Raw genomic sequence first — 23,909 nt, 5'->3', positions numbered from 1 at the left:
ATCTGCCTTGGAGCTGTGTGGTGGCTGGTCCAGAGCCCCTCTGATGTTCCATTGACTGGATGCCCTGAAGATGTTTCCATCTGGAACATCACAAGGGGCTAAGATGAGAGAGAGAGACCCTCTGCTCGCCCCATCTCTGCTTTGTCTCCTATAGGATCAGGTCTCTGCTCCGGAAAGAATCCACCCCGCCGTAATTTCCACCTGAGCTTGGGAAGCGAGCTGCATGGCAAGCCCTGGTGATTCAGAGAATGCCCCCACCTCATGGACAGCGTTTAAAACCGGGCCAGCTCAGCTCCTCTGTATCTAGGGGAGCTTTCCTGGGGCCATTTCTTCGTTCAACACGGAGCGACTTGGTGCTGGGGTGGCTGTGCCCAGTGGATGGTGACCGCAGATGAGTGACCCGCTATCTCAGCAAACGTTTACTGGGTGTGTTGGCTCATGGCCAGTGCTGAGGACGCAGCGGGGAAGAGCCCAGGAGCCGGAGCCGACTGCACAGTTCCCGTGAGAGGTAGACACGAAAAGCCAGTGACCAATGCAGGGTCCGGCCTAAAGCGGCACGTGGCAGCAGGCGGCGGGTCCTGGGGGCTGTGGGGGGTGGGGATCCACGTGGTCCCCGCCTGGAGGAGTTTGCTGCCTGGTAGGGGATGCGGGAGGCCCCGCAGCACTGCAGACCCCGCGGAGTGTGATGAACTTGCAGGGAGCTGAGGGTGGACACTCTACCTGAGCATCCGGCCTCTGCTCCTGGGCCATTGCTGTGGGCTCGGCAGAGCAGCTGGAGGAAGTGAGGACGGCTTGTTTTCGCCGGGAAGGAATCATTGCCCTCCTGCCCCGGGTTTTCTTTTAAAGCAGGGCAGCTTTTAGGAGTAATATTGTGTATGGGTTGAGCTGTGCCCCCCCTGAAAGATGTGGAAGGCATCACCCCCAGTACCTGTGAATGTGACCTTATTTAGAAATAGTCTTTGCAGATGATCAGGGTAAGATAAGCCCGTTAGGGTGGGCCCCCATCCTGAAGGACTGTGTCCTCATACAAAGGAAATATGGGCACAGGAACAGATGTGCACACAGGGAGGATGTGATGTGAAGCTACGAGTTATGTTGCTACAAGCCAAGGACCTAGCAGAAGCTGGGAGAGTGGCCTGGAACAGATCCTCCCCTGTGCCCTCAGCGGGAATGTGGCCTTGCAGGCACATTGATCTCAGACTTGTAGAGTCCAGAACTGTGAGACAATAAACTTCTGCTGTGTAAGCCATTCTGTTTGTGGTACTTTGCTGCGGCAGCCCTAGGCAACTAGTGGGGTAGAAGGACCCGAACCTTTAACTGTATTACTTTCTTTTTGCTGCTGTAACAAATGACCACAACTTATTTTAAAATAACACAGAAATTTCTCTCTTACCGTTCTGGGGGTCAGAATTCCTAACATCAAGGGGTCAGCTGGCCAATATCCCTTTTGGAGGCCATAGGGGAGAATGTCCTTTTTTTTGCCTTTTCTAGCTTCTAGAAGCCCCACGTGTTCCTTGATTTTGAGCCCCTGCATCCCTTCAACCTTGGCTCCAAATCAGAGCCTGTGTGCCAGGCCCTCTCCTCCCCTCTGTGCTGCCTCCACCCAGTGCCCCCCTCCAACCCCACACTCTGGTCTCCTGGAACGCTTTGCTTCTCGCCTGTTAGCGTATGAGCACCTAGATCCCTCTGGAGCCCTCAGCATCTGGCTCTATGGGCATTCTGGGCCCCCCAGCCCAGGGCAGTCTTTCCAGACAGCAGAGGCTCAGCTGGCCCCGAGCTGAGCAGAACCTACCCGTCAGCCAAAATGCATCTAGCTCCCAGACTCTGCTTCCCTGCCTCTTTTTTATATGAGACTCTCCTGCCGTCCCTCTTTTTTTATATGCATGTTAATATTTGCAGATGAAAAGCAGATTTGGGACTCTACATAAGGAGGGACTTTCCAACAGCCAGAGCTCTCTGGGGATAGAGTAGGGTGGTGTACCAAGACAGCTCATCCAGAGATGGCAGAATCCTGTAGATCTTAAGATCCTGGGCTTCTGAGTCAAGTTGATCTGAGAGGATCTACCAGTTGTATGAGTCTGAGCCTTAGTTTTCTCCCCTAGAACATAGGAATGGTGATAATAGGATGAAACGAGGACAACACCAGGGTCCCAGACTTAAATGTCCTCAAGAGAAGTGAGCAAAGCAGGCCAGGTGGAAAAAACGCAGGGCTTTGGTGGACATCTCTCTTTTGATAAGACCTGGGGACAAGAAACACACCCTTTTCTTTTTTAGCTGTAGGGAAACTAATGGGGCAAACATTAATGATTACCCAAGGGAAGCTCAGCTTCAGTGTGGGGTTTGATAGGGGGTGGTGGGGACTGTGAAAACTGGAGCTCACGGGCCCCACTGCCTCACAGAGGAGGCGGGTGTTCAAGCTTGAGGATGGAGCTGAATGGCTCAGGCTAAGTGAGGAGGGGCTGAGTGGACGCGGTCTGGGGCTATAGTCCTGGGCTGTGAAGAATCAATGCCCAGAGCACACCCAGACCAGTTATGTCAGTATCTCTAGGTTAGAACCTGGCACCAGTCATTTTTTAGAGCTCTTCTCTCAGTGATTCCCAGTTTTATTTTATTTTTTAACATACGTTTAATCTTTATTTTTATTTTATTATTTTAAATTTTTATACAGTTTTTAAAGGTTACTTTCCATTTACAGTTATTACAAAATATTGGCTCTATTCCCCATGTACAATATATCCTCAAGCCTCTCTTATACCGAGTAGTTTGTGCCTCTCAGTCCCCCACTTCATACTGCCCCTCCCCCCTCCCCACTCATAACCACTAGTTTGTTCTCTGTATCTGTGAGTCTGCTTCTTTTTTGTTATATTCACTAGTTTGTTATATGTTTTAGGTCCCACAAACAAGTGATATCATACAGTATTTGTCTTTCTCTGTCTGCCTTATTTCACTTAGCATAATGCCCTCCAAGTCTATCCATGTTGCCGCAAATGGCAAAAGTTTGTTCTTTTTTATGGCTGCGTAGTATTCCATTGTATGTATATGTGTGTGTGTGTGTGTGTGTGTGTGTATATATATATATATATATATATCACATCTTCTTCATCCATTCATCTGTTGATGGACACTTAGGTGGCTTCCATACCTTGGCTGTTGTAAATAGTGCTGCTATGAACACTGAGGTCAGTGGTTCCCAGTTTCATAACCAGCAGTCTGGCAGTGGGGAGGGAGAGGACAAGGCCATGGGGCCCCCTGGTGACTGGGGCCAGGGAGAGAGACTGGGGGAGAGAAGGGGTCTGTGGTGGGGATTTGGGGGTGAGTGCTGTCGGCTGTGTGATTTCCCCTGTGACCCCTCACTGTCTTTATAAAGCCTCACATGTCCCAACGTGCCTGTTATCGTGGGCTTTGGAGGAAGTGGCCGAGTTCAGTATTAAAATGATGTGGGCTAAAACGGCTCTTGCAGATAAGAAGGGCAGCTGCCCGAGGACGAAAGGCCAGCATTCTTGTGAAATTGCTTAGCTGTGGCTGGTCGTTTACGGGAAACAGTATAAACTTTTTCAAAACTCAGATACAATGTATGTTTACAGTGAGAAAGGATCTTGATAGATTGGAAATTAGGAAGACAGGCTTCAGGAGTTACGGAGCAAGTGGCCGGTGTCAGCATTAGAAGCGCAGGGTTAGTTGCTGAGGATCCAACGTGAAATAAAATGTCCCATCCGCTATGAGCTTGGTAAACTCTGGCTTAAAATTTAACCTTGACTGGCTCAAAGGAGACAGAGATAATAGGCTGTTTGGGAAATGACTGTCAGAAGTTTAATGGAGTGTTAAAAAAAAAAATGTCCTTGATCACCCCTGGAAAAAACATTTGGGGACATTTAATAGGATCATTAAACTGAGGCAGCCAAGGAGACGGATTCATTAGATTGCATTTATCTGATGAACTTGGCACTTCTGCCAGGTAAATAAAAGCCATTCTTACTGGAATAGAACTTTTGAGGTTAGAGACTGGCCTGACTGTGTTCAGGTAGACAAGGGCTTTGTTTCGCTCAGTCATGTGAGGATGGCCCTATAGTATTTCATTTTCATGTGCTACGGTGCTGGCATGGGCTTGTAAGGAGAACTTTTAGGCAACGTGCATATTTCCATCCACAGTTTGTGTACCGTAGCATAGGCAGAGCTAGTCTAATTTGGGAAAATGGGACGTCCTTTCTATAGACCTCAGTGTTATCCCATTTAGTGGACCAGGCAAAGAGTGGTTCATCTGGTTGGTTCCTGGAGCCAACGAAGCTGGGGAAGAAGGCGGTGGCTGGGATGTGGGAAAGGGGCACACAGCACAGCGTGACGCTGTGATGTATAATAACAAATACATATGTGGCCTTTGTCCCCCTTCTTGGCGTAATCCCACAGCCCGGCCTCCCTGGAGGGGAGCATTGAGCAGTGGTCAGTGGCCAGTGATGGTCAGTCATGCCTGTGTAATGATGCCTCCATAAAAACCCAAAGAGTGGAGCTGGGAGAGCTTCCGGGTTGTTGAACGCGGGGAGGTCCCAGGAGAGAGGTGCCCCAGAGAAGGCATGGAAGCCCACGTGCCCCCTTTCCCCCGTGCCTTGCCCTGTGCACCTCTTCCATCTGGCTGTTCCTGAGTTCTCTCTCTTTATAATAAACCAAAAACCTGGTAATCTAGTAAGTAAAATGTTTCTTTGAGTTCTGTGAGCCGCTCTAGCCAATTAACCAAACGCGAGGATGGGGTCGTGGGGACCTCCGGTCTATAGCCAGTTGATCAGAAGCCCAGTTGAATTGTCGGACACCCAGCTGGGGTTGCAGAACTGCTTGGTGTTGGGGGCAAAATACACACTGGAGGGAGGGACTCGGCATCTTGCCCTGGAGCGGTGCTGAGGAGAAAGCGGCTCTGGAGGTGGGGCAGGAGACCCAGGGAGATGGGGGGAGAGAGCTTGCAAACTCAGAGAGGAGGATGGAGCCAGAGAGGGAGAGAAGTGTGGAGGGGAAGCAGTGGCCTGGTACACATGCACGTACGCTGCCCGGGACGGGTGTGTTGGGGATGGTCGGGGGGGGTTGGGGGGTGGATTTATCTAAAGGGGTTGGAACAGGACAATCTTTCTTTTAATCAAGTCAGGTTACCTGGAGTTGTGGAGCCTACAGGACTTTCAAGGTTTCTGAACGTAGATTCTAAGGAATTAACTGAGAAATTGATTCATGGGAAATGAATAGGAACTGGGAATAAGTTGTTGTTTTGAATTTAACTGTTTGGAGCATAGCGCCTGGCACCCAGCAGGAGCTGTCTAGATATTTGTTGAGCGAATAAATGGAAGTAGTACCACGCAGATTCATGTCTGGGGAGAGAAGAAGAGCAGAAATGCTCAGCCAGAAAATTCTGCGAATGAATTTTCACAGATGATAGAAAAAAAACTTTGTTAAAAATGTTAATGTGATGTACACAGGTCTAGGACCCTGGCATCTCTGGGCTGGCTTTCCATGGACAGAAGGGGAGGATTGTGAATGAGGGTCCAGCTCCAGTCAAGCTGAATGTCTGCTCCACCAGGAGGGAAGCAGCTGACAGCAAATCAAGGCTTTACGTAGTTCCGGAAGCTGTTAGTAGTGGCTCTTGTTATGCGCACAGAATGACTCATGTCACAGCTGAGTCAAGATATCTGAGCAGCTTTCACCTGGCTTCCGAGTAGTTTTGAATTGACATTTAATATCAAGCACAGGAAATCTTGAGATGTGTGTTTTTGAGAAGAGGAGATATAAATTGGGCTGTATAAATTCAGGTTCATCCTGGCTCTGCTACATACCCAGAGTGACTTCAGGCAAGTTACTTAATCTCACCATGTCTCAGTTGGCTCCTCTGTAAAATGGCGTAATTGTGTTTTCTAACTCCTAGGATTAAGCGAGTGAACATATGAATTAAGGCATGGAAAAGCACCGTAGTGCCTTGTACATGGAGAGAGCTTGATATATTAGTTATTGTTACTGCTAATCAATAGTAGTAATGCTTTTCCAAACGGAGGGAGGGGTAACATTTGTTAGTTCTCATTGGATCTCCATCATAACTCAGAAGGTGGGAGCTACTGAGGTTCAGAGAGGTGCAGTAATGTGCCCGAGGTCACACAGCTGCTGAGTGGTGGTGCTGATTTGAACTCGGTGATGTCAAAGCTTTCCCTCTAGTTACAGGGTGCTTTGAAAGAGAATAGGATAACCTATGGTTTGCAACTGAAGATGGACTTTTGGTGGAGAGTGGGGAGCCGCCTCTGCAGAGATGCTACGCATGGATTCTGGGACTATTTCTGCAAGTGGGTTGGAGGGTCCTGGCTTGGAGTGTGACATAGGAGATCCTGGGTCTGATTGTGTGAGCTCCTTCTAGACCTTCACCTTAATGAGTCAATCCCTCTTGTGGGTGGGGAGATCATGAGGCTTGCCTTGGGGCTGCAGCCAGGAGGGGAGGTGCTGGGGAGATGTCCTGATGGGTGGGGCTGACACCAACATGGTCAGCAGCATGGGAGGCTGCACACTGTGTCGGAGCTGTGTGCGTATCAAACTCTGGGGAGGGAGACTCTGGTGGGTGAGCCTGGGGCTGGGGAGAGACATGGGATAGAGCAGCAGCAGTGGCCAGTGGGTGTCTGGAGTTAAACTTTAAACAACCATAACAACAACCAGCCCTGCAGAGCCCGGGTGTTGGTTGATGGTAACATTTTGGGGGACATAGGTCAGATTTCCTCAGGTGAGTCCCAGAAATTTGGGGATGGAGGTAGGTGGGCTGGCATCCAGCAATACCAGGCAATATCAGAGACACCTGGGAGATGTTAGTGGCTCCTTTCACTGAGGAAGCGCCCAGGTGATGCCCATGCCCCTTCTAGTGCTATATATAGCTGTCCCTCTGGGTGGACAAATGGCAGATCCCTAACCTATGCTTTCTCTGCAGAATGCTTGGTAGGGGCCTCTGACCTGGTCTCACCAGCTGCACTCCTTGCCTTGCCTTTGGTCCTGCCCCGGCATACACCCCTTGGGGTGTGCACTTTGCACTTTGGAGGCAGCCCTCCAGAGTCCCCTGGGTACCTGGGGACATGCAGGCATCCTGGGTGCCTTCGCTTGGGCTGCCGTAACACAATGCCATAGACTGGGTGGTTTAACAACAGACATTTATTTCTCATAGTTATGGAGACTGTAAGTCCAAGATCAAGGTGCTGGCTGTTTTGGTTTCAGGTGAGGGCTCTCTTCCTGGCTTGCAGACAGCCGCCTTCTTCCTGTGTCCTTATATAGAGAAGTGAGAGAGTGAGCTCTCTGGTGTCTCCTCTTAAAAGGACACTGGTTCTCTTAGAGCAGGGCCCCACCCTTATGACCTCATTTAACCTTTATTGCATCCTTACTTGAAATAGTCACATTGGGGGTTAGGATTTCAACATATGAATTTGAGGGTGGGGGACACAACTCAGTCCAGAGCCCTGGGCCCACCATGCATGCAGGCTGTTCTTGCTTTGCTATTGTAGGGTGTTTCTGCCAGCTCACACCTTAGGCTTCTCTGAGGGGCCAGCACCAGGCCTGTCCTTGCATACCACCCAAAGTTCTGGGACCTCCCCTCAGGTGCCACGGAGAACTCCATTAATGCTCAGGGTGGCCTTTGAGCTTCTGCAGCTCAGCAGAGATCATCCAGGGAGGGGTTGTCTGTGCTCATCCTGCTAGCCTTCCTGAGCATACCCAAATGGTTCTCCCAGGCTCCCCGCACTGGGCTTGGAAAGGATCCCATGGTACCTGCACCTGCAGCAAATTCCCTTCAGAAATCGCCACCCTTCCCTTCCATAGGTAGTGGCAGGTGATGGGTTTGACAATTAAATATCCTATTTGACCGCTTTTGAAACAAACACTTACGTAGCCCTCAGTAAATACCAGAAGTTGTTCTAGGTGCTTTACACATATTATCTTGTTTAATTCTTACAAGGAATCTTGTTAGAAATGATAATTAGCCTCATTTTACAGAGGAGGCAGTGGAGGCACAGAGAAGTTAGGTAACCTGCCAGAAGTCACACAGCTTGTACGTGTCAGAGCTACTGTTTGAATCCCAGCAGCCGGGCTCTAGAGTCACGGCCTCTAACCACTGTTCTCCGTGGCCTCTCAGAGACTAGGATGTAGGTGTGAGCGCTTCTCTCATGAGTGAGGAAAATAAGGCTCAAAAGGGGAAATGACTTAGCTGAGTTTTCACAACCCATAGGTGGCAGAGCCCACATTCTAACCTGGGGCTCGTGACTCCAAGCCTAGAGCTCTTCCCTCGGGGTTATAGGTTGGCTTCTGAATTCCTTTAAGCACAATGAGACATACAGAACTACTCTCAAACTGATTGCAAACGTGCTTTCTTTCACAGTGGAGGCCTCTGGGATGTCTTGGGTGGGCTTCCAGAAGAACCCACCCCAATCCGCCACCACCACCTTGGAGTTCATCCTACATGCACTTCTCTGGAGCGCTTGTCAGAGTGAGCATTTTCTTTTCTTTTTCTTTTTTTTAAATTTTGATTTTATATTGGAGTATAGTTGATTAACGATGTTGTGTTAGTTTCAGGTGTAGAGCAAAGTGATTCAGTTATACATCTACATGTATCCATTCGTTTTCAGATTCTTTTCCCATATAGGTTACCAGAGTGTTGAGTCGAGTTCCCTGTGCTATACAGTAGGTCCTGGTTGGTTATCTGTTTTAAATATAGTAGTGTGTATATGTTAATCCCAAACTCCCAATTTGTCTCTCACCCACCCTTTCCGCTGATACACTCCTCCATCCTCCGGCTTGACACTTGGGATGAGTCAGGAGCCCATGGACTGCCCTGGAGCACGCTGGCTGCTCTGATAGGTGCCCTGATCATAATAACAGCGTCGGCCTGCTGACACCTGGAATGTAAATCCCAAGTCACCAGGTTGCTTCTCACCGCCCTCCCGCCCCAGTCTGCTGACCATTTTACCTGAAAACGAGACGGGCTGGTTGCCAATTAACACCCACTAAAGCATTAGCTCATGACTGTCTAAAGGTTTTATATCGCCCGGCATCTGCCTGAAACTCTGTAAATATTTGTTGAGCTAACCGGGTGAGTCAACTTTCCAAGGACATTTTAGCAGAGTATTCTGGAAGATGCCAGAGCCTTCCGTGAAGGCATTAATCTCTGGTGGTAGGATCTTGGGTTTCACGCCAGCCGCTGTGATTCAGGGTGATCGCCCGGTTTCTGCATCCTCATGTCGCCATGCCCAGGCTCCTCCCCCACCTTGGAGGGGTGCAGCCACTGAATGAGACCATTGCATTCATATCACATTCATAAATGCACGACAGGAATCTCATGCCGGCGCATGATAGAGGCCACAATAGGCCAGCCCCATCATGAGTTCAGCAGATTTATATGTCAGCTGGCTCTGTCCACAGGAGTTTTGTCCTCTGATACCACAGCCTCGGATGTTGAAAGCCCTTCCCCTAATTTCCAGGTGGCTGGAATCCAGACAGCCAGCCTGTCCATCTGGCTGTCTTTGGCCGTGTGTCTCACCCCTATTCCCACACGACACTCAGTCACTCACCCCCTCAATTTCCATACCCTCCAACGCACTAAACCACTAACACTGAGCACGCGTGGTTCCGGTGGCTCTATTGGAAGTTGGTGGTGGAGTTGCAAGCGAGGTTATGTCTCAGACCCACAGCCTCCCTCCCATCTTCTTTTCTCATTTCACTTCCCTCGTGGGAGCAGAAGGATGCATTTTTCTCCTTGGTTTTTATGGAGACCGTTTCTCCTCTGCTGCCCCAAATACACCTCTAATCTCAAGCCCGTATCGAGACTTCCAGACCAGTGGTTCTCCAGGTGTGGTCTGTGGACCCGCAGCGTGAGCATCCCTTGGAAGCTTGTCAGACATGCGAGTTCTTGGGCTTCACCCCAGACCAGCATGGGCCCAGTGATCCGTATTCAGATGCCTTCCACGTGATCCTGACACAAGCTCAAGTTCAGGAACCTCTGGACAACCAGTGTTCTTTCTCTTGGGAGGTTTCTGGTGAAGCAAAATTTCTTCTTGCTATGAAGGTTTCAAGGGCAGCTGAGCTTCTGCCAGTAACCTCCCTATTTAGCCAACAGAACATGGGCTTTGGAGTCCTCAGGCCTGGGTTCTGCCATCTGTGCCACTGACAAGCTGTGAAACCCTGGAAAGGGTGGTTCACCTCTCTGAGCCTCAGTTTCTAACTCAAATGATATCCTCCGATTGTACCTCCTCCCAGGGAATTCTGGTGAGTCTTGGGGGAGATCAGAACTTCAGAGCTGCTTTATAAACTGGAAACTCAGAGAGTGTGTGTCACCTCGTGGCTTCCAGGCTTCCTCCCTGCTGGGGGCTCTGGTGGTTTCTCTTTCTTTTGAACCAACCTCTGGGTGCTGAAAGCCTGAGTCCCTTATTGACCAGAACAGTGTGGGGAGAGGGAAGCAGGGTGTGTTGGGAAACTGGGCTTGAAGACAGAAGCACGTGGGGTGTGAGCGGTGCTGGCCAGAGGCCTCCCTCCTTATTTGGGGGAGGGGGAGGGGAAGGCAGAGAGAGGCTGCTGAAATTCCTAGATGAGGAAACTGGCACTGAAAATCAGCCACTTCCCATGACCCTACTGAGTTAAGAGCACTTTTCATTATTCTGAACCTATTTTATTTTTGTATCCCTAGAAATAGAAATTTTCCATAATTGTAACCCTACCTCTATACAGTTGACCCTTGAATAACACGGGGGTCAGGGGAGCCAACCCTCTGCACAGTTGAAAATCTGAGTATAATTTATACCCTCAGTCTATGCATTCCTCTGTATAGGATTCCTCGGATCATATTTGCTATTGAAAAAAAGTCTGTGTGAAAGTGGACTCACACCATTCAAACCATGTTGCTTAAGGGTCAAATGTATATCTTTCTTTTTGCACACTAGGTATATTAAAAGTATTTTCTAAGTTGTTACACAGTCCTCGCAATTGTCATCTTAAATGGCTCCAGAATATTCCATTAGGTGAACACGTTGTTATTTGTTGTCCTATTTCCATACTGTGGACGTTTCGATTGCTTTTAAACTTCTCGTTGTTGTACTAGCATCTTTGGACCTTCCACTTTTGGATTCTTTTAGCAAAAACTCCATGGAGTGTGATCATTCGGTCACAAGGTATCAATAATTTTCTGTCTCAAGATATGTTTCCAAATTATTTTCCAAAATACTCCGCCACTAGCAATATTTGAACTTAGCAGTTTTCCTGCAACCTTGCCATCATTGGGCTTTACTGTTATTCTTTATTTTTGCTAATTTAATAGATGTCATGTGACACATCATAGTTTGTACTTACATTTCTTTGGTAACTGGTGATGCAGTTACCAAACAACTTTTTCTATGGTATTTTATTATTTCTGTTCTTTCCTTGGGAAATTTCCTCCGCATGCCTTCTTCCCATTCATCTTCACATTTTAATGATTTGTGTCGGCTGTTTATGTAGATATTAACTCTCTGATAGGTCTGTCTGTTTATTGATGGTTCACATTGACCCCCCGGCTCGACCTATACTCATGTACCTCTGTGTACCTCTAACTTAGGATGCTTGGTAAATTCATGGTGTTGCCAGAGACTTGGAATACTGCAAGTTTAATTTGCAGTGAAATGAACTGGCTTAAGGTTCAGTCTAGGCAAGAATGGGTTTCTGGGTGCCTGATGTCTCAGGGTGGGTGCCACCTGTGCAGCTGGGCTTTCTGTCTCCCTTGCCCTGTTTTCCCCTTTGCCTCTCAGCTCTTCTAACTCTTTAGCTGAAGAGGAGCCAAACAAGCACAGCCTCAAGTTGACAGTGAGCTTCGCTGCCGCCATCGGTCACTGCCAAAGAAATGACCCTGGGGGCCCGATCCCCTTCACCACCTGTTGGGACACTTCCATGCCTCCCCAAGGCGTCCTTCCTGGTTCCGAGGGCCCCAGGCAAGGCCGGCTCTGTCTACTCACCATTATCTGTTTGGTCAAGGAACGTGGGGAGTCAGGCAAACAACAACCCTTAGCGGGGAGCTTTCAGAACGATCACTCTCTGGCTTGTGCCTCTTGGCAATTTGTCAATTCCTTCTTCCACGGCAGGCTCCGGATGCGCAGGCTCAGCGGCCATGGCTCACGGGCCCAGCTGCTCCGCGGCATGTGGGATCCTCCTGCAGGGGCACGAACCCCTGTCCCCTGCATCGGCAGGCGGACTCTGAACCACTGCGCCACCAGGGAAGCCCCCTCCTTCCTTCTTTGAGCTTGTGCTGGAGCAGAAGGAACACTGCACTTGGAGTCTGTAGCCTGGCTGCGACTCCTACCCGTGTTTACTAGCTGTGCATCCTGAGAGGGCCACTGACGACCTCTCTGGTCCCCTGCCCCTCATCTCAGGAGTGTGGATGATAGCAAAGTCCTCAGGTGCTCCCGCTGGAAGGATGTCCCATGTACTATCCCACTGAAGTCACACTATCACCCTAGGAAGCTGCTTTCTATGTCTGATCCCCAGTTTACAGTGGAGGTGACTCGGCCTCAGAGAGGTTAAGAAAAGCAATCGGAACGGGAGCGTAGTGCAAACTGGCTGAATGTCGGCTCCGCCTTACCTCTTGCATAATGACTTTTACATCAGTATTTTCAGAGCGATTCATAGAGCATAGACATTCTAGTCGTTGACTGAATTGAAAAGGAGTCATGTTGACTGGTGAGGCTGGTGTGGGTCCGCAATGCTTAGGGAGACCATTTCACTTGATGGTTTACGTGTTTGCTTCCTCTACGGCATGTTGAAATCATCCAGGGAGTTGACGAGCACATTCTTTGTAGAATGCCTTGTGCCCCGGTGTCAGGTGGGGACCCCGTCTCTTGTCGTGGAGGTGATATTAACTTGGAACCCCACCTCCATCATTCCCTGTGGAAGCCTGAACTCCTCAGTCTTAGTGAGTTCCCAGGAGGGATTCCTTCTTACGGTGACTTTCAGTTCTGAGCTCCTACTTTAATGTATAGGTCATCCTGCTTTCTCTATTTTGCACTTCATGTGCCTGGAAGTAAAACTTCTTACATTTCTCTCCCAATCAAAATCCCGTGCACGCGCGGCAGTTTGGGAATGTGGTAGGCGTTCCCCTGTGAAGATGTGGAAGGAGTGAGGAGAGGGGAGGGCTTGGATTCCTGTATCCTGACTTTGAAGTGGGTGGTGGGCATCTCTGCGCGAGCCCCTGGGCGGCCCCCTGCAGCACTGTACAGAGTGTGTCCTACATTTCTAGAGTCCCACTTTCAGCCATCTCATCTCCATTTCTCTTTCCCCTTCTTCCTTGTCTGCACGTTCGTGGGTAATTCCAAGGAATGGTGTTTGATTCTCCCTTTTTTCTACCCTCGTGGCCTCATGTGACTCCTCTTCTCCCCAAATGTCTCATCGGGGTATTTTCCCCAAAAAAGTTAGGTCTTCATTAAGAAGGTACAATCTTCACCTCCCTTTAGCTGGACAGTGTCAGTTAAACTGCCCAAGTCTTCAGGCCCCTGGCCTCCATCATGCTTACAAAGTCTTTGAAGTAAAGAGAGTTTGGGTCTGAATCTCATCTTTGTCACCCAGTCACCTGGTGGGCAAATCCCTTCACCTCTTTGGACCTCAGTTTTCATATCCAGTCCTCAGTTGACCCGTCGTAACAGAGAGGGGATGGCATTCATGGGCAGCCCTCATTAGTGTTAAAGCAAAAGTAACTCCACTGGGGTCCATTGGGTTGAACATAAACTAAGTTAAAATCTCATTGCAACGTTGATAAAGATTACAACTCTCAGAAGAGATGCGTAAGTGCAAAAGTAATATATTTTATCGTAGAAGTGCCTGGCAAAAATGATAACTCCAGGCTTCCTATTTGATCGAGTGTATATTTTGTAGTTTTTCTTTTGGTCTGTTCTAGAACAGAGCTTCTCTCACATCCGTTTGTCACTGTGCTAACTTCCCGGCTAATCCACAGGCTGGCTGGGCGACTAAGTGCCGTGTGGAACGTGATCTCGCTCTCCGGAGCCAGCAGGTTCCAGTCCTCTCCCCACCATTGTGCGGTGGACACACGGCAGTAACAGCTTCTAACGCTCTCTCACATCTTAACAAATTCAACCATTGAGATGGCCCACGAGACAGGTAGGACAGGGACGAAAATCTTCACTTGACAGCTGAATGGGGGTTAGAGGGTTAAGAAATTCCTCCAAATCAGGCTGTGGGTGAAGCCCATGTCTGGGGGCAGAGCCAGGGTTTGTGGCTGGCTCAGCGTGGCCGAGACATGTTCAGATTCTGCGGAAGTTCTGACCCCCAGACCACAGGGTCATCTGGTTGGGATGTCATCTCTCTCTTCCACATGCTTCTCCCTCTCGGGCTGCCCCAGGCCATTTGCACCTCCCACAGGACCCTGAGTGTGGGGAGAGGGTCAGGGTGCCGTAGCCAGTGGTTGGGGACCTAGGGGTCGGCCCCTGGTCTTCTGTCTGTCCTGCTGATGGTGTCTCCTCAGGCCGTGGGCAGTGAGATCCTGCTCAGACTTGTGCTAAGTGAACTTGTGCTCTGCATTGAGCTTGCCGGTGGCCCTCACCCCTTTCCACGTTCCTTTCTGCCCTGTCTCCCTCCAGATGATGCTTCTAATATCCCTGGACCCCAGATTGCTGTGGTGTTTGAAGCTCTTGGCTGCTTTTCATAGCTTTTCCATTTCTTTCCTCACTTTCAACTGCCACTTCTTGTTGCTGTCGGCTGCCTCTAGTGTCTGCCCCCTCTGAAGTCACTGTTTCTAATCCTCTGGATCTGGGCTATCAGATAACTAACCTTGTTAAAATTCTGTCTCGAGTATGAGTCGTGGCGGCGAGCGCGGCTTTGGTGCACATGCTCGGTGATGACAATGGCGTTGACTTTGCCAAGGCCCTTTTGGCTCTTTTCTGTATTCTGAGTCATATTCTGAAAGGTGAAATTCCCAGATTAAGTGACACTTCACCATAGGGGGTAAGTGTAAAAGTGTGGCTCCAAGCGGGGGAAGGAACGGCAGCTGAGATGGGCCCTTGCAGGGCTGCCCGTGTTCCTGGAGGCCTGGTGCACGGGGACTGGGCGGCCCTGGAGGCCCACGCTGGCTCCCTGGCTTCCCCGCAGCACTGGGCCCGGGTGATTCCCCCTTTCACATCCACCGGCAAGTACATACCTTCACTCCATGGAGAACCTCTTCAGGCCATGAACTGAGTCCTGACACTTAGTGGTGGGTTATTCAGAAGCAGTAACCACTGTCTCCAAGGTCATAGGTCATGGGTGGCGTTGAAAGGGGACCAAAATGATGAATCCCAGAATTGGAGACTTGAAACGGGAGATGGTCCAATCATCCGATGCGCACACATGTTTAAAAATAAATCCAAATTTATATCTTCTGAAAAATCATCACATTTATAACGGCAAAAAGTCAGACATAAATTAAGGGACACATATATTTATAATGGAAAACTGTACAACGTGGTAATATTTAGAGAATTTCTAATGATGTGGGAAACTGCTGATGGTCAACTGAAAAAGCAAGTGAAAAATTGTTAATATAGGGTGATCTCAAATGTAAAATATTATTTGCATAGATGAAGGGCAGGAAAGGTGTGCTCAGTAATTATAACTTTGATGACTACAGGAGCCTGTGGTTAACAGAAACTAGTGGCTTGGGACTTCCCTGGTGGTCCAGGGGTTAAGACTCCACACTGCCACTGCAGGGGCCATGGGTTTGATCCCTGGTGGGGGAACTAAGATCCTGCATGCCGTGTGGTGAGGCCAAAAAAACCCCGAAACTAGTGGCTCAGAGCAGGTGTAAAACAATAGGGAGTGGTGGAGACTGAGGCAAATTGTGTAGAACATGTCCTCTGGAAAAGAGGCTCCTAGCCAACGATTGCTAGCTCTTCAGATTTTTAAAAAGAAGCTGGAAATGGTGGTATTTCTGTGAAATCCTTTAATTTTTCAATGTTAGCAACTAATTTATGCTTTTTAAAATACTGTTTTGGCCAAATGAAAATGTTGGTCGTTCGGCTTTGGCCTTTGATCCACCAACCTGCCACTTTTGAAGTCACCAAAATGCCAACACCTGCTCTCTCTGAGGAGCACGTTTATTGGAAATTTAATTTTTCTTTATCAGAGCTTTGGTGATTTTCCAATTTTGTAAATCAATACATAGTATTTCTAAAATTAAAGAAAAAAATCACTGACCCTTGGTTCAGGGGGTTGGGATGTGTGTGTGTGGGCGCACGTGAGTACCTAAGAATTCTGGGCACCTCCCAGAACCTTCCCAAGCTTCAGTTTCCTCACGTGTATAATGAGGAGAGCAGTTTCTGCTCTGCTAACCTTCCAAGATTGAGACTCAAAGGAGGTGTCAAATTGAGAAAGCCCTGCAAATAATCAGGCGTGTAGGGAATGCGACGCAGTAGGTGCTCAGAAAAGATTTGTCACATGAATGTAGGGGGAAGGGAAGGAGGGGGTCTGGTAAACTCTGCGAAGTCTTGGGAAGCACGTGGCCTGAGGAGGCAAACGTGTGTGTTCGACATAGCTTGGCTCTGCCACAAAGTAGCGGTGACACCTTGTTAAATAGTCGTCATTATATCTATTAACTACGTGCTAACACTCTTTGTTGGGCAATTTCTATGCATTGTACCTTTCTGAGCCTCATTTCTCATTAAAAAAGGGGGATAATCATAGTCCTTACTTCCAAGTGTCCTTGTGAGGATTAATTCAGATAATCCAAGTAGCAGGTGGAAGACAGAACTCAACACACAGCAATTCCCTTTTAGTCCTGGGCTGGGTTTCACCATTGGTAGGATCTGTGTCATTTCACCTGTTCCCACTAATTCAAGGAGACTGAATGGATGAGTCCGAGCGCGACAGATTACTTATTCAAAATACGTAATTTCCCCTAATATTTATTCAAAATATGTATTTTTTCCCTGTCTCGGTTTCTTAAGGAAAAGAAGCTCTCACTGGGGTGGTTTAGAAATGGGAAGTGACGTCCAGTCCGTATTCTGTCTTTGGAGAATTGCTCCAGGTGTCCCCTGAGAAAAGCCCAGCGCCACCCGCCACTTTCTACAGCCGCTGCTTAGCCCCTGCGGAAGCTTTGCGGTGCAGTAGTATCTGCTTGCTTTTCTAGCAGAACTGGGTGGTGAGCACTTTCACATATATGACCTTGTCAGATCACCAAAATATCTCTAAATGCCAAATCCATACGGATCCATCTACCTATTTCTGTCTGTCTGTCTATCCATTGAATTTCAGTAAATAGTTTGTGTAATTTATCCTTTTAAGATGGAGGCTTTTTAAAATGCCACTCTCTAGTGTAGGTACTTTACCTACATTAGCTCTTTAACCCTCACAGCAACCACGTTAGGTGGATAATATTATTAGCCCCCTTTTTACATATGAGGACAATAGGCTCAGCAAGTAAGTGGGAAGATTGAGATTCAGAGCCAGGGCTGATTGGTGCCGGATAAAGCTAATTTTGTGTGTGCGTGTGTGGTTGCTGCAACAGAGTATCAAAAACAGTTATTTTGATGACATCCTCTCAGGAGTTAGAATCCCCCCTACTTCTACCTCAAAAGAAATCAGAATAAGGGCGCACGGATCTGCCTTTAGGTTCCATTAAACAGCGGGACGGGAACGCAGGCTGCGGCTCTCTGTGTACAGGGAGACTGAGAGGAATTGGTCCCAAGGATAGCTGGATTCCTGGGACCGCTCTGCCCCCCACAGGTCATCACCGACACCACTCTTCACCCCCAAAGTGCAGCCAGCCCTCTCCTCATTGTTACCTCCGTCCCTTCTTCTCTTGGGGGTGCTGCCTGCAGACTACGGCAGGAAATGCCCCTTTCCCCTAAATTTCTAAGGCTTGTATCAACTACGGATCCATGTTTATCGCAAAGAATGGGATATAATTTCTTCGGGTTGGATTATGTCTAAGAATACTGAGCAATGTCACCGTATAGCCCTCTTGACTTGAAAACCATTTGAGTCAAATATAGTGTGGCAGGACCAAGATATTGATAAAGTCACAGCTTCCCCGCCGCCTCCAAGGATCCTTTGCTGCTTGCTTTGGACTCTGGTGATGGAGCTCATGCCACTGAGTGGACTGGGGCATTTGCAGGAGCCAGGAGTTGGCTCCTTTGGGAAGAGAAGGGAATAGCCATGGAAGACTGGCATAAATTAAGTGGTTTATTGGGCTGGGGAGGGGGCAATGGTGGTGAGATGAATAAACAGGGAAGGAAATCACCGCAGGTTAGAAACTTGGAGGTGAGCATATGGTGGAGAGATAGAGGGAAGGTTTTTGAACAGGGACTGTAAGAGCTCCCGAAATAAATCAGGGTGAAGAGGGGTTCCCTTGTGCTTTGATGGACATCCTACAACAGAAAGTCCATTTGGAGCTTTTTAAAGAGATTTCTGTAAAGGTTAAATTAGTAAGTATTAACCTGTTCATAACAAACCCTTTTTTTTTTTTTTTTTTTGGCTGCACCATGCTTGCAGGATCATAGTTCCCTGACCAGGGATTGAACCCAAGGCCCCTGGCAGTGAAAGCGCCAGGTCCTAAACACTGCACCACCAGGGAGTTCCCCAGCAACCCACTTCTAAAAACAAATAAAAAGCAAAGGGAAAACCTCAATAAATGTATATATGGATATACATTATATATATGCGTGTGTGTGTGTGTGTGTGTGTGTGTGTGTGTGTGTATATTCTTATGAGCGAAAGTCACCATAAAGTTAATAGCAAACTGGTTACTTCAAGGGGTGGGCTAGGTGGGGAGGGGAGGGCGAAGTTTTTCTTTCTACCTCTTACTTGGTTCGACTTGTTACAATACCATGTTCTACTTTTTTCTTCTTTTAAAAATTTTTAATGGTGAAATAATTGTAGACTTACGGGAGAGTTGCAACGAGAGCTCTGATACACCCACCACTCAGCCTCCCCCGATGTTAACATGGCACATTTATGAAAACTAAGAATACTAGTGCAAGGCTCCTGAGGAGAATACAGACGTGACTCAGATTCCCCCCGTTTTCCCACTAACGTCCTTGTTCTGACCCAGGACCCCCCATCCAGGATTCCACACCACATCTGCTTCTCACCTCTCCTTGGTCTCCAGTGGGTGACCGTTCCTCAGTCTTTACTGGTCTTTTACGACCTTAACAGTGTTGAAGGGTACTGGTCAGGTATTTTGTAGAATATCCCTCAATTTGGGTTTGATGTTTTCTCATGATGAGATAGATGGCGGTGATGGTTTTTTTTAAATGTAAACAGAGAATGACAAGAACTTAATGTTGTTGAAGAGGATCATGAAAACCATGAATCCTGAGTGTTGCCAAAACTTCATTTGGAGAGAAAATTATGACTAAATTCCAGAGTATTGTTGTGTCTGATTTTATAGTCAAAGGCTGAAAAGAGGGCTTTGCTGAGAAAATCAAATTTCAGGTTAATTCATCATCAATAAAGGGAAACTGTGCTCGTTGCTTGCTTACACATGCAGTTCTGTGGTCCTTAGCCCTGGAGACAGCCCCTTAAATTGATGCTCTCTCTGAAGCATTGTCAGAATTCTTTGAGGTAATGAGCTTAGCTAAAAAAAATAAATAAAATTGGGCGCCTGCTGATGCTCTTTCAGCAGTGCTAGGTTCAAGACCAGCATTTGGGACAAAAATCCAAGGGAAGAGTCGTATTTTAGGATGTCTAAACCCAGCCAAGCATGGGAGTGGAAAACTCTGTGAGGGCAGCTCCTTCTGGCTGTCCAGGTAGCCAGTTGGTAAAAGAGAATGTGTTAGAGCATCAGGTCATCACTTACCTTTCTGTGTGAAGATTTGAGTTCTGATCCCAGAACACTGAGGTTCGTTTATTGCCAAAGGGAAATTAACCTGGTTGGAATGAATGGTCACAGTCGCTCTGTTTTTGGAATAACCAGGGAAATGTCTTCAAACTTCCCAAAGTGTTCACCTGCCACATAGCTCGGTAGAGCGGACACTCTCAGTGCTTCGCCTGGGGCCCCGGGTCTCTTTTAGGGGTTCACAACATTCACGGGTTCACAGCTTCTGCATGCTTCCTTCTTTCGCTCACACCTGCTGTTTTCCTCCAGAACCACCCTCGGGCTGCGGGGGCCCTCTGCCCGCAGGCACAGAGCAGAAGTGCCTCCTAGGGATTTATAGCCCCTGGGGTGGCCGTAGGGGCTGGGTGACTGCAGGGCTGGGTATAAAAGTCCAGCTCTCTCATTGTGGGAGGTGGCCAGGGGGACAAATTCTGAAGTGTAATATCTTCTAGAGGTCCCTAAGGGACCAGGCCAAGGTCAGGTCCTGCTTGAATAGCCCCTTTTCCTGTCCTGATTTCCTCACCCCATGACAGCTTCTCGTTAATAAACCCCTTGGCCCTGCCTCCTCACCGAGGGTCTGCTTCTTGGGAGCCCCACCTTAGATACTTGGCGTACTTGAAGCTCTGAATACTTTGATCTGTGAAACTTTAGGAAATAAACATCCACCTCATTTCTTAGTATTTCGTATGTCAAGAAATTATAGCCAAAATTTGTCTGCAGGTATATTGGTGGTAAAATTTTCTTCTTAGTGTTTAAATTTGGTGACGTTCTTGCTTTTAAGGAAAAAGAAAACATTTCATGGAATGTGTCTGCAGGGTGAATTCAGTTTATACAGTTGTCCCTTGATATCTACAAGGCATTTGTTCCAGGATCCCTGGCCGATACCAAAATCTACCGATGCTCAAGTCCCTTATATAAAATGGCATAGTATTTGCATATAACCTGTGCACATCCTCCCATAAATCATCTTTTAAATCGTCTCTAGATTAGTTATAATACCGAATGCAACTTAAAATGCTACAATTTAGTTGCCAGTGTGTGACATATTCAAGTTTTGCTTTTTGGAACTTTCTGGAAATAAAAAAAAATTTTTTGATCCGTGGTTGTTTTGCAGATATGAAGGACCAACTCTACACTTCTTTTCTGATACTGTGGTTGAAGAGCACATTCGAAACTCTATAAGGAGCCCCATTCTCAAAAGCATTCAGTCTTTACCAGGGCTCCCAGAGGTGTTATTAGAACTCAGGCTTGACACTTAGTGGCCAAGACAACGTACATCAAATTGACTTTAAAGATTTTGTGTGGTGGGGGAAATTTTCTCTCTCATTTTCTGGAAACAAGTCAGCAATTGGTGTATGTTGTTTCCCATTTTTGTCAACATAAAAAATGGCATGCAACAGCCTGGATGTTGAAAAGGATCTTGGTGAAGTCTTAGTTGCCACTTTTGACCCAAGAGAGAAAAGCTGGAGCAGGCAAGCAGATTGATAGCATGTGAATAAAATAAAGACTCTGTTTCCCTTGCAGGGAAAAATAGTTTTGATCTACAATCGCCATAGCCTTGTTTTGTTTTTAGTAATGATATTTAATCTGTTTAGAGATTTCAAGTGCCGTTAAAGGAACCAGGTGGTTTTGGGTTTGTTTTTCGGGGGGTTGTGTAATGGAAAGGGCATATGGATTGGAAGCTGAGAGGGCTCCGGTAGGGATCTCTGTGATCTTGCCCTACTCTGACATGCTTTGATAGTAAGATTCTTTTTTTGTTTTCTTAGCTAAGATTTGTCTCTAAGTCAGAGTGGCTTTTCCCTTAACTGGGGAATGTTGTGAAAGCCGCATTGAACTTCGATTTCAGGCCAAGGCTTGAAGGATGGAAACTGCAGAGTGAAAACCCTCCTGTGTGAACAGACGGTGCTGATGGACACAGCGTCTCTGGCAGTTCTGGATCCTTAGGATGGGGAATTGATAGACGACCGTGGTCCTTGTTAGCGGAACACCCTCCCTCCCGCTTCCTCCCCCTCCCTTGCTTCTCCTTTCTTCTCCCCCCCTTCACCCCCTTTCCTTCATCTTCATCATCTTCCCTCCCCTCCAATGCCTTTTTCTTGTTCCTCTTTCTTTCTTTCTTCTTTTTTTCCTCTTCCTGTTGTGGCAACTGAAATGCACCCAAACTGAAGTGCTTGCAGTCAGCGTCTCACCTTTTTGACAATAAATGGTCCAGAGCGTTGACACAGAAGAATTCCCGCAGTTGAACATGGAGCAGAAAATCCGAGGAGTGGGGAGAGGACTGGTGGAGGTGTCTTTCTTGAGAAATGTTTCAGAGTTGGATGGATGTTGATCTTGATAACCTGTCTAGGTTGTCTTCTGGATGACTTAGTTTGCTCTTCTGTGAAATGGGAGCGATGATCTTGGCTCCTTCCTGCAGGTTAGAGACATTGTGAGAATCAGTGGCCAACTGGGGGGCAACCTGGGATGGAGGCCACAGCATGGGGAGGAGCTGGGACAAATGGGCTATAGTCCAGCTCTGCTGTTTTCTAGGTGTGTCATCCTTAATGTGCAAATTGCTTCTGAAGATCTCAGTTTCCTCATCCATGAAATGGGAATGTTTGGTTTCTCAAAATGGGTTGCATTAACCCCATTCAGAACTGTTTCCCCCCTTCTCCATGCTCCTGCCCCTGGCACTTGGCGCTTTTGGCTCTATGTTGTTTTAAAAGCAGGGCTGACCATAGCATCTGGCAAAAAGTAGGTGCTCAGAAATATTGTTTAATGAATGAGTGGTTGGATGAATGAATACTTATAATCAGGGCCCCCAAATATGGCTGTGCTATCCACAACTGCAGGGGGAGGGGGACCCTTAGTTCATGAAGACCGTGATGGGAATCGTGCCCCTGGAATTGTGCAACATGGCGGCCTGCTCCCGATGGACAAGCATTCCATGACCCAAAATTGCCGAGAAAAATGTGAGGCTCTTAGAAGATGTAACATGCCTCACGCCCCTCTGCCTAGGTTCATTTTTCAGGAGCTGCAAAACAACCCACATGGGCTCTCCATCTCTCTCACCTTATAGAAACGCAGACCTGGGAGTGCTTTCTGGGGTAGCAGTTTTTTTTGTTTTTTTTTTTGCGGTACGCGGGCCTCTCACTGTTGTGGCGTCTCCCGTGGCGGAGCACAGGCTCTGGACGCGCAGGCTCAGCGGCCATGGCTCACAGGCCCAGCCGCTCCGCGGTACGTGGGATCTTCCCGGACCGGGGCACGAACCCGTGTCCCCTGCATTGGCAGGCGGACTCTCAACCACTGCGCCACCAGGGAAGCCCCGCTCACTTTCTAATCAAGGAAAATATTGATACGCAGGCAGAAAGCAAATCCCTCCTTTGCCAAGTGCGTTTAGAAGAAAACGAAATGTTCTTAGAAGATACATAATTATTAAGAATTTTTACGAGTTCATCTGTGTGCCTTTTACAGTTACGTCGTGTTATCTCCAGCGGTACTCCTTGGGAAACCCTTGTTAAGGCGAGGGCATCCCTGTGACTTTGCATTGAGCCTCTAATCAGTTCAGAGTCATAGCGCCCCCTGGTGGACATCACTGCTCTAATTGACCGCGGAATTCTTGGACTTGACCGAATTGGAAATGGCCCTTGCGGCCACACTGCTGTGGTTTTCCTGCTCCATCCCCACCTTCGTAATTTTCTCTGCATTTTATGTTGTTTTGTGTTTGTTTCTCATAAATTACCGATGAAGCTATCAGAGAGCAAAGAATGGGAGCAGGGGGACAGAAGTTTGGACCCAGAGTTATGCGTTTTGGTTGCAGGCGCTTTCTCCGACTCAGCATGTGGCATTGCTATTCTGCAGACCGCTGCTCCTCTGTACGTCAAAAGTGCGGGGAGCGGTGCTTCCCATGGCTCCTTGTAGCAGTGTAATAGTGTGGCCCTGCCGGGAGGCCTGGGTTTACATCTGAGCTTAGAACTTGAGTTCAAGTTATTTCACCTCCATGAGCTTTAGCTTTCTGATCTGTCAAATGATGATCATGGCCGTCCCTGGGGTCCTTGGGAAATGTCAGATAGGAGATGCACTGCAAAGCCCCGGCTCAGGGCCTGGCATGTTCGTTAGCATACTG

At 48.0% G+C, this 23,909-nt stretch overlaps 3 protein-coding genes across 4 annotated transcripts in view; 2 read left to right on the top strand and 1 right to left on the bottom strand.

The window, feature by feature from the left end:
* Positions 1-8,448, top strand: part of OXTR (oxytocin receptor) — a 44,565-nt gene extending 36,117 nt beyond the window's left edge. The window contains exon 3 of the mRNA XM_060022960.1: positions 8,369-8,448. The gene's annotated coding sequence lies outside the window, so the exon portion shown is untranslated. The remainder of the gene's footprint in view (positions 1-8,368) is intronic.
* The window catches only part of CAV3 (caveolin 3), a 28,907-nt gene extending 15,984 nt beyond the window's left edge, over positions 1-12,923 (bottom strand). The window contains exons 1-3 of one of the 2 annotated variants that reach the window (XR_009520908.1): positions 11,967-12,923; positions 8,752-8,885; positions 6,504-7,263 (exon numbers count right to left, since the gene is read on the bottom strand). The gene's annotated coding sequence lies outside the window, so the exon portion shown is untranslated. Of the gene's footprint in view, positions 1-6,503; positions 7,264-8,751; positions 8,886-11,966 lie in introns of those variants that run through there. The other variant, XM_060022962.1, reaches the window with a different exon arrangement.
* SSUH2 (ssu-2 homolog) overlaps positions 4,940-23,909 on the top strand; it is a 66,128-nt gene continuing 47,158 nt past the window's right edge. The window contains exons 1-2 of the mRNA XM_060022955.1: positions 4,940-5,042; positions 8,369-8,476. Of these exons, the coding sequence (XP_059878938.1) occupies positions 4,967-5,042; positions 8,369-8,476 (184 nt within the window). The 5' untranslated portion in view covers positions 4,940-4,966. The remainder of the gene's footprint in view (positions 5,043-8,368; positions 8,477-23,909) is intronic.

Source organism: Delphinus delphis, chromosome 10 (assembly GCF_949987515.2).
Source record: "Delphinus delphis chromosome 10, mDelDel1.2, whole genome shotgun sequence".
Taxonomy (NCBI): domain Eukaryota; kingdom Metazoa; phylum Chordata; class Mammalia; order Artiodactyla; family Delphinidae; genus Delphinus; species Delphinus delphis.
The sequence above is the reverse complement of the archived record's forward strand: the minus strand, read 5'-3'. Positions and strand labels throughout refer to the sequence as shown.